The 10176-nt window shown below is 51.0% G+C and overlaps 1 protein-coding gene across 3 annotated transcripts in view; it reads right to left on the bottom strand.

Annotated features, from left to right (window-relative positions):
* Slc8b1 (solute carrier family 8 member B1) overlaps positions 1 to 10176 on the bottom strand; it is a 22653-nt gene that overhangs the window by 5389 nt on the left and 7088 nt on the right. For all 3 annotated transcript variants that reach the window (XM_029533941.1, XM_029533943.1, XM_029533942.1), the window contains exons 3-12: positions 9385 to 9537; positions 9249 to 9301; positions 8500 to 8557; positions 8272 to 8377; positions 8018 to 8185; positions 7294 to 7401; positions 4567 to 4626; positions 4279 to 4409; positions 3081 to 3222; positions 708 to 829 (exon numbers count right to left, since the gene is read on the bottom strand). In XM_029533941.1, the coding sequence (XP_029389801.1) occupies positions 708 to 829; positions 3081 to 3222; positions 4279 to 4409; positions 4567 to 4626; positions 7294 to 7401; positions 8018 to 8185; positions 8272 to 8377; positions 8500 to 8557; positions 9249 to 9301; positions 9385 to 9537 (1101 nt within the window). The remainder of the gene's footprint in view (positions 1 to 707; positions 830 to 3080; positions 3223 to 4278; positions 4410 to 4566; positions 4627 to 7293; positions 7402 to 8017; positions 8186 to 8271; positions 8378 to 8499; positions 8558 to 9248; positions 9302 to 9384; positions 9538 to 10176) is intronic.

The following is a 10176-nucleotide window of genomic DNA, read 5'->3' as shown; positions in this document are numbered from 1 at the left end:
GAGGGAGAGGGAGAGGGAGAGGGAGAGGGAGAGTTGCAGGGGCTGGTGAGGCGGAGGCTACCAGGCACACAGTTCTGAGGAGGTGAGATGGCCCGAAACTGCTCACATAGCACTGAAGGAAACAAACCCATTGGTGCTAGGGCACAGCTCGGCAGAGCACCGGCCTAGGCTCAGCATCCTGAAACACAGCCACACCTGATCCCAGCACTGGGAGTCGGAGGCAGGGGGATCATGAGTTTGAGGTCATTCTGGGCTACATAAGGCTTTGTGCCAAGAAAGCAGGAAGTAAGGGCTGGAAGGGTTGGCTCTGCAGTTAAGAGCATTTTCTGCTCCTGCAGAGTGGGTCAATTCCTGGGGCCCACATTGGGTGGCCCATAACCCTCTTCTGGCCTCTTAGGGTACCAGGCACGCACGTGGTACACAGACACACGTGCAAGCAAAACAGTCATACACATAAAAATAAATAAATCTAAAACACACACACACACACACAATAAGGGTGCAAACAAAAATAAAAACAAACCATAAAGACTGAAAAGTAAGTGAGTAATATCTCAATAAAAATAAGCCCAAAACATCTCAAAGTAAAAAGAAGCCCAAACAGGCAATGGCTTGGGGTTCTGCTCACCTGCAAGGTAGACTTTGCCATTCACCACACCACACCAGAAACACACCCAGGCCACCCATCAGAGACCGCCAATTCTTACCCAGTGCAGTCTAGGGGCTTCTCTGTTAGACGTGGCAAAGAAGGTCACTGAAGCCAGGGCTGTGCCCACAATCACCACCACAGCCCAGACAGGAAGGAGGCCACCGATCTCATAGATGCCATCTGTGGGGCAAGAAAGGGAACTGGGTACCCCAGGCTTGGCTCGCCAGCCTGTGGAGGAAGCAGCTGGCTGGGTGGACAGTGCGCCTAGCATGCATGAAGCCTGCGTTTTCTCCAGTACCACATAAACCAGACAGGGTGGTACACGCCTGTAATCTTAGCTCTTGGAAGACGGGAGACGGGAGACAGAAAGACCAGGAGTTTATTTTATGGTCATCCTCTGCTGTGAAATGAGTTCAAGGACAGTCTGGGGTACCTACTGAGGCTATCTAAAATTAAAATAATAATAATAATAATAATAATAATAATAATAATAATAATAATAATAATAATAAGTGAGGGGCTGGAGAGATGGCTCAGTGGTTAAAAGCACTGGCTGCTGTTCCAGAGGACCTAGGTTCAATTCTGAGCACCCACGTGACAGCTCACAACTGTCTGTAACCCCAATTCTGGAATATCTGACACCCTCACACAGACACACATGCAGGCAAAACTCTAATGCACATCAAAAAAACAAACAAACAAACAAACAAACAAAAACTAAAATAAGCCGGGCATGGTGGCGCATGCCTTTAATCCCAGCACTTGGGTGGCAGAGGCAGGTGAATTTCTGAGTTCAAGGCCAGCCTGGTCTACAGAGTGAGTTCCAGGACAGCTAGGGCTACACCGAGAAACCCTGTTTCTAAAAAAAAAAAAGCCGGGCGTGGTGGTGCACGCCTTTAATCCCAGCACTTGGGAGGCAGAGGCAGGCGGATTTCTGAGTTCAAGGCCAGCCTGGTCTACAGAGTTCATTCCAGGGCTATACAGAGAAACTCTGTCTCGAAAAACCAAATAAATAAATAAATAAATAAATAAATAAATAAATAAATAAATAAAATAAAATAAATAAATAAAATAAAATAAAATAAAATAAAAAGTGAGAGCTGGGGTCAAACCCAGACTTGTTCACATTCAGCTGTGTGAGGTACTGGGCTCCATTCTAGAGAAAAGCCCCAATCAGCGGGTGTAAAGTAGGACTTTACAGACTTCCCCTGGTGGGAGGCAGGGCCATAACATCCCCCAGGGACAGAGGCTGCAGGGGACTAGGCTCCCAGGTACCCCCATCTGCCTTCCTCCTCCCCCCCTCTACATTCCTCCATAAACTGGGCACACGTCACACAAACGTGATTCTGGGTTCACCCTGGCATGAAAATCACAAGCCATGCTCACCCATGCCTTTGGCCGCAGGCTCCCTCCCACCAACCTAGGGTGGAGGGAAGGTGCCAGAAGGGAGAGAGAAACGAGGCGTGTGTTACCTCAGAGCTTCAGAAAAGACAGGGGCGAAAACCAGAAAGTGCCCGCTGAGTCTGTGCTCTTCAGTCAAAGCAAGGCAGAAATGAAACTGCCACTCCGGGACCGATGGGGAAAGCCAGCGTGGTGGGGCAAGTCATTCTCGGGGCAACGGAGGGCTCTGGGGTCATACGAGCTGCCTTCGCACATTCAAGAGCCACCTCTGACTGAACTCTGCCAGGTTTTCCTTCAGGATTCAGGTCCAGGTCTCAAGGGGATAAAGCTGGGTCTCACTGTATATAGCTCTGGCTATACTGGAACTTGCTGTGTAGACCAGGTTGGCCTCAGATTCAGAGATTCTACCTGCTTCTGCCTCTCAAGTGCTGGGGTTGATTAAAGGAGTTTGCTACCACGTGCAGCCTTGTGCTGTAAATTTTCTTGTTGGTAGAAGTGGACATGAGGGCTGGTGAGATGGCTCAGTGGGTAAGAGCAACCCGACTGCTCTTCTGAAGGTCCGGAGTTCAAATCCCAGCAACCACATGGTGGCTCATAACCATCCGTAACAAGATCTGATGCCCTCTTCTGGANTGTNTGAAGACAGCTACAGTGTACTTACATATAATAAATAAATAAATCTTAAAAAAAAAAAAAAAAAAAAAAAGAAGAAGTGGACATGAAATCCAGCACCTCACCTGCCAGGCAGGTGCTCTACCTCTGACCCCACCCATCCCACAGCCCTCTTCAAGTCCTGTGATGGGCAGAGGGCAGGACTTGGCCCGAGGACCACCTGTCTATAGCTCCACCCACAGGCAGCAGGACTGAGCCACTGACAGGGAAGACTCATGGATGAGCATGCCCTGGTCTGATGAGACTCTGGGATAGGAGGAGGAAGAGGAGTAGAGGAGGAGGAGGGAGAAGACGAGGGGAAGGAGGAGGAGGGAGAAGAGGAGGGGAGGAGGAGGGGGAGGACAGAGGCGGTACTCACAGACCCCCGACTGCAGGGTCAGGACCAGGACCAGGGGGCTGATGACCAGCTGCAGACAGTTGAGTGGCCGTTTCCAATTCCGATCATCCTTGTCGGGGTCCACAACAGGTACTGTGAACAGCAACAAGAATTCCACGGGCAACTGGGGAGGAGTGGGAGGGTGTCAGCAAGAGTGGGGGGGGGGTTGTTCAGCAGATGTTCCCCTACTCTGGAGTGCTCGGTTGCTGCAGAGCACCCACAAGCAGGCCCAGCCCCGCGCCTGCCTGCACGCTGTCCCCGTCTCTGCTTCCATCTCCTCTGAGCCAGGATGAGAGGAACGGTCCCCACACTCCATGTATGCAGTGTGGGGATGGGACGCAGGGCTTCATGCATGTTAGGCAAGCGCTCTACCAGCAAGCTATGTCCCCAACCCAACCATCCCCATTTTATACTGAAGAAAACTGGGGCTCAAAAGATATCATAGCCACAGGGTAGAAACATAGTTCATTCTTTATTCCTAAGACTAAAGAGGCCTAAAATCTACCCAGGACACTGGTGGGGTTCCCTGTCCAGGGAAGACACCTTTCTTCATAGTTTGAGGACTCAGTTTCCCCATTACGCCCCAGGCTGAGCACTAAAAGGGCATTTCAGAGGACTCCAGCTGACGGGCCATGGTGGCCCGGGATGATGGAGCACAGCTCGAACCTCAGGAAGCAGAGGCAGGTAGATCTCTGTGAGTTCAAGGTCAGCTTGGTCTACACAGAGAGTTTCAGGCCAGCCAGAGCTACACAAGTTAGACCTGTGTAATGGTTTGTATATGCTGGGCCCAGGGAGTGGCCTTTTAGAGAGTGTGGCACTATTGGAATAGGTGTGGCCTTGTGGGAGTAGGTATGTATGTCACTGTGGGTGTGGCTTTAAGACCCTTGCTGCCTGGAAGTCAGTCTTCTGCTAGCAGCCTTCAGAGGAAGATGTAGGACTCTCAGCTCCTCCTGCACCACTCCTGCCTGCGTGTCGTAACGCTCCTGCCTTGATGATAATGGACTGAACCTCTGAACCTGTAAGCCAGCCCCAATGAAATCTTGTCCTTACAAGAGTTGCCTTGGTCATGGTATCTGTTCAAATCAGTAAAACCTTCACTGAGACAACCTGTCTCAAAACACAGCAAAGCAAGAGCCAACACTGTATCAGTCACAAGGCTCAGAGCCTGGGCCCTTCTTACCTTGACTACTTTCAAGACCCTCCAGGATATCGACTGAGTTCTCCACTTCCTGTAGTCCAAGGGATTCAGGGCTTGGATCAGGATCTGGACAGTGGTCTCCTGACCCAGCAACAGAGGCCGGTACTCGTCTCCTGTGCGGTCCAGGCAGGGCAGGTGTGGCCACGCCTGGCTCATTGCCTAGCCCCCTTACCTCCCCTACCCTTCCAGCTCAGCAGAGGACCCCCTGAACCACGCCCTAGCTCAGCCCAGGGAAGGCTGGTCCCTGGCTGTCCTTACGCTTGGCCTCACCATAGTCGTAGCTGTTGGTATTGGAAGACATCTGGTCCTCCTCTGACTCAGACAGCAACTCTGTGGGAAAGAGGAGCAGGGAAGACATGATCATCATATCCCCCATGACGTCCCAGAACCTTCTAGAACCATGCTGGGTCAGGGGCTCACCCCTGGGACAGAGCAGAGTTGATATACACGTGTCCAGGCTTTCCTCCCTCCCTCCATCCCTTCCTCTTTATCCCCCTCCTTCCCTGGCAAGGTCTCACGTAGCCCAGGCTGGCGCTGAACTTCTTTCTGCCTAGGCACATCACCCTAGTATGTCACACCACTGTGCCTGCTTTATACAGTGGGACCCAGAACCAGACTATGCCAGACACGCACTCTGCCTGAGCCCTTCACGTTAGCTTTCTCAGCAATGGCTACACACACTCGGGAATCCCTACATTTGTGGGAGCATGACACCGTAGACCATCCTCAAGCCTCAGGCTGTGGCAATGTCCACAGTTCAATACCAAACAGGTGGGTTGGTGCCCAGATGATACACCGGCTCTCTCTCTCTCTCTCTCTCTCTCTCTCTCTCTCTCTCTCTCTCTCTCTCTATGCTATGTATTCCAGGCTATCCTTGAATATATACATATATACATATGTAATATTTATTTATCGTGTGTATGTGTATACATGTTTACATGTGCACCCATGTGGAGTTCAGAGGAAAAAGAGTGGGAGTTGTCTATTCCCCTCCAATGTAAGGATCCCGGCTCCCCTTGAACTCAGGTCCTCAGGCTTGGCGACAAGCATCTTTTTTTTTTAAAGATTTATTTATGTATTTATTTATTCATAAGTACACTGTCGCTGTCTTCAGACACACCAGAAGAGGGCATTAGATCCCATTACAGGTGGTTGTAAGCCACCATGTAGTTGCTAGGAATTGAACTCAGGACCTCTGGAAGAGCAGTCAGTGCTCTTACCCACTGAGCCATCTCTCCAGCCCGGCGGCAAGCATCTTGACTTGATGAGCCATTTTGCTGCCCCTCGCCCCGTGCTTTTGATTCTCCTGCTTCTGTCTCCCATAGGCTGGGTTGCAGGCGTGTGCCAGCACACCCAACAAATGACTGCAGTGCTTTCTGCTTTGTCTAGGAAGTTCCTCTAAAGATCCAGCTCTCACTGGGTCTGGAATGTGGGGAGAGAAGCCTCGTAGGAAAGTGGACCCTACCCCTCACCAGACGGACAAGTCCAGACTTCTTTCTGCCTCTGTGTCACCTTGGCCTCTCTCTCAGAATCACTTCTCTCTTCCCATCTCAACCTGCCAAGCTTCCATGTATCTGCAGACCCAGCAGAGGGACAGGCTCTGAATTCTAACAGCTTGTTTAGCAGAGAGGGGAGAAATCCTGGCAGGCTTCCTGGAGGAGGGCCCTCTCTCCCTCCCTCCCTGCTCTATGCCGGAAATGAGACAGTGCTGCCCCCTGCAGGCTCACAGGCACACACACAGGCTTTATGCAGAATGGCTTGCAGGTTCCTGGGTGTGGCCTTTGGGGTCTGGGTTGGTACCCCGTGCTGGAGTACCCTATTCCAGCCTCTTGGCCTTGAGAAGACTTGACTTCTTCCTGTGTCTATTCTGAGTGAAGTCAGAGTCCCAGACAAAAGAATTGTCACCAAGGGGATAGAATCACATGACATGTCTGGCCTGCCATAAACACTTGAATCCTGTGTGCTACTCCTATCTATGTGTTGGGTTGGTATTTATGGCTGTGCTTGTTTGCATATATGCAGTGTATTGTGTGTGTGTGTGTGTGTGTGTGTGTGCATACATTCGTGCATATGTGTTGTAGTGTAGTGTGGATACGCATGTGTACACTATATTGTGTGTGCAGTGTACTGCATGTGTGGATGTGTGTAATCTATTATATGTGTGCATTGTATTGCATGTGTGAAGTGTATTGCATGTGTGTATGTGTGCAGTGTATTACATATGTGCAGTATATTGCATGCGTGCTTGTGTGCAGTATACTGCATGTGTGCATGTGTGCAGTGTATTACATATGTGAAGTATATTACATATGTGCATGTGTGCAGTGTATTGCATATGTGCAGAATATTGCATATGTGCATGTGTGCAGTATATTGCATGTGTTCATATGTGCATTGTATTGCATGTGTGCAGTGCATGTGTGTAGTGCATTGCATGTGTGCAATGTATTGCCTATGTGCATGTGTGCAGTGTATTGCCTGTGTGCAGTGTATTGCACATATGTGTTCCTTCTATGGACCCTGTTTTGCATGCCGTGTATCTTTGTGTATTTTTTTAATTTTTTAAAATTTATTTATTTATTATATGTAAGTACACTGTAGCTGTCTTCAGACACTCCAGAAGAGGGAGTCAGATCTTGTTACTGGTGGTTGTGAGCCACCATGTGGTTGCTGGAATTTGAACTCTGGACCTTCGGAAGAACAATCGGGTGCTCTTACCCACTGAGCCATCTCACCAGCCCCATTGTGTATTTTGTATGTGTTATATACTCGTGTGCATGTGTGGAGGTGTGGTGCACTTGTGTGTATGGGTGTACCTGTGCTCTGTAAATATGGCTATAGAGTTCATCTGGATTCTTCCCAATGGCAGACGTGCACACAACTTGTACTAGTGAAGCCAACTGTAGTAATGTGTGGAGACCTGTGTGTGACCCTGGGCAGGCATGGTGGTGAAGAACAGTCACCTGTCTGCTCTGTCCCCTCGTGGAGGAACCTCACCTGGTGTCTCTGATATGGAGTGGACCAGAGACCTGCTTCGCTGCCGTTGGTAGACCCAAGTGCAGATGATGACCGTGACCACGTAGAACATGTAAAGGCCCAGGTAGCCTGCAGGCAGAGGTGCAGACTGTCACCAGGTGTCCTGGAGGGTGAGTGGCCATCCCTGTGGCTCTACCTTTTTCTTGCTATTCTAGGCTCACCTTTCCTGCCTATATGCTAACAACTCCCTCAGTCAGAGAAGAAAGCATGGGTGCTCAGTAACCCTTAAGCCACTGTGCAGGAACCTAGTGCAGCAGGTGAGTGGGATGCGGTCCCCGATACCCACTCTGGGCTTCCCTGACTGGCCAGTTCCCTTCTATGGCTATATGGCTCCAGCTGGAGACCCTTGCCCTGCTCCCATTTACCTACCCCTGCCTTCTTGCCAGGGAAGTAGGGAAGTTAATAGGCCCTCTCTGTGGCTGTTTCCTGGACCACGTGTCTCATCCTGGCTTCCCTGACATTCTTATGGGCCTCTCTTCATCAGAATCGACCCAGTTTGCTGTGAGGCCCCTGGGCTTGCGATCACATCTGAAAGCCACCGGGTTCCCGCCCCTCCTCTTCCCCCCCCCCCATTCTCTTTGCTCATCCAGAACTGGCTTAAGCACTATTTGTCACTTTGGATGAAATCAACTCTGTCCCCAGACATTTCCAGAGACTCTGTCCTGGAGTGCCCTTGACTGCTCACCCAGTGCCCACGCCAGTGTGATCCTGCCGAGATAGAGTGCAGTGAAGGTTAGGAACACAGCCACCATGTAAAAAGCGATGTCCCTGAGGAAGGGCCTGGAGGCAGCCATGAAAGGATGCAGGATGGTGATGCCTCCAGCCACCACAGTGGTGACCAGCACCCCTGCACCTGGAAGACGAGAGGCCAGAGCTCAGGAGGCAGCACCCTGGGTGATCCCCAACGCCTCCTTCATACCGCAGTGGGGCTGTGCTCACCAAACAGAGCCCCGATGGCCAGGCCGGCAGTACGTGGGTCTGAGAAAGCCACTAAAGCGCTGAAGATGTCTGGAGCGCCATTTCCAAAGGCCAGGAAGGTGACACCATGGGGGAGCTGTGTCAAGGGGATTCCATGAAGACCATTTCCCCAGCTCCGTGCCGCCACCCACCCCGCACCCCTGCCTCCCTCGCCCAGCCTCTCCCACAGGGAGCTGGATCAAAGGATACTGCCACGTTGTGGGAGAGTTTGAGGTTGGTGGAGATGGCTGACAGGTTAGGGCAGAAACTAGAGGAGGAAGAGCCAGCTGTCAGGGTCTGCTGGGAGGCCACTCGGCCAGTAAAGTGTTTGCCTTGTAAACACAATTATCTGTTCAATCCCCGGGACCCACGTAAAAAACCTGGACGTGGTAGCATGTCTTTAGTACTGGAGAGGCTCACTGGCCAGCCAGTCTAGACCAGTCAGTGAGCCCACGCCAGTGAGAGACACCCCCCCCCTCCAAAAAACGGAATGCCTCGAGTTAGCATCCTTAAGAACAATCAATACTTGCAGCTGGGCAGTGGCAGCACACACTTTTAATCCCAGAACTCAGGAGGCAGAGGCAGGTGAATCTCTGAGTTCAAGGCCAGCCTGGGCTACAAAGTAAATTCCAGTACAGCCAGGGCTATACACAGAGCAACCCTGACTTGAAAAGCAAACAAACAAAAACCCCAACACCGGAGATTGATCTCTGGGTGCCATAAGCACGTATATACGCATGCGTGAAGACCCTCTGCCATAAACACAGGCATACGCATGCGCAAGGACTCGCCGCCTAGATATATACGCATGCGTGAGGTCCTTTCACCAAACACCGCCACCAACGAGCATGCCCACAGTAACTGGCGCCTGCCCCATCATTTCCCAAAAGCAGGCCACTGGGTCTCAGCTCTCAGGATTGCATTTTCCCATCTATAAGCTGGACACGAGCCACACTCACAACTTGGCCGCAGTGACTCCCAGGATCAGAAAGAGGTAAAGCAGCCAGAAAACCTGGTGGGGACCAGAAAAGGAGACAAGAGTTACATCCCTCTGCAGACACATGCCTGTTACCAGGTCCCACCTCCCAGACTCACATAGAGGGTGATGGCCAGAGGGAGGAGGTTGGGGGAGAAGTAGCAGAAGATGCCCTCGAGGTAGTCCAGGTAGCCCGCCTCGCTGCGGCAGTCGGGATTCCTCCTGACAAAGTCGCAGCGATCAGATGTGTTCAGGCCACACACGGCTCGGCACTGCGGAGAGGGGAGGCAGGGAGTAATGGGTGACAGGGCCACGGGAGGGGGTGGTGGTGACTGGATTGGAGCCATGTACGCACTTGAATATGATCTCCCTTCAGTCCGTCCCTAACCCCCTTCATCCCAAAAGGAATCCACTGGACCTTTTTGTTTTAAAAAAAATATTAAACTGTGGGCCAGCAAGATGTCTCAGTGGGTAAAGGTGCTCCCTGAGCACCAGGCCTGGTGGCCTGAATTTGACCACCAGGTCCCAAGAGTGATAGAAAAGAATCCACAAGCTGTCCTCTGATCTCCATATTCGTAACCCCCCATTCAGATAAAATAAACAGATAAATAAACGTGATAAATTCAACTTAGCACGGTAATTCACATCTGTCAGGGGATCCGACGTCTCTGACCTGCTGGGGTACCCGTATCATGTGTACAAATACATAATTAAATACGTAATTTAAAATAATTTAAAAATACATGCTTAAAAAAATAGAGAAGCTGGGCAGTGGTGGCGCACGCCTTTAATCCCAGCACTCAGGAGGCAGAGGAAGGTGGATTTCTGAGTTCGAGCCTGGCCTGGTCTACAGAGTGAGTTCCAGGACAGCCAGGGCTACACAGAGAAACCCTGTCTCAAAAAAAAAAAAA

This window comes from Mus pahari, chromosome 23, assembly GCF_900095145.1.
Source record: "Mus pahari chromosome 23, PAHARI_EIJ_v1.1, whole genome shotgun sequence".
NCBI classification, from domain to species: Eukaryota; Metazoa; Chordata; class Mammalia; order Rodentia; family Muridae; genus Mus; species Mus pahari.
This window is presented reverse-complemented; position numbering and strand designations above follow the sequence as displayed.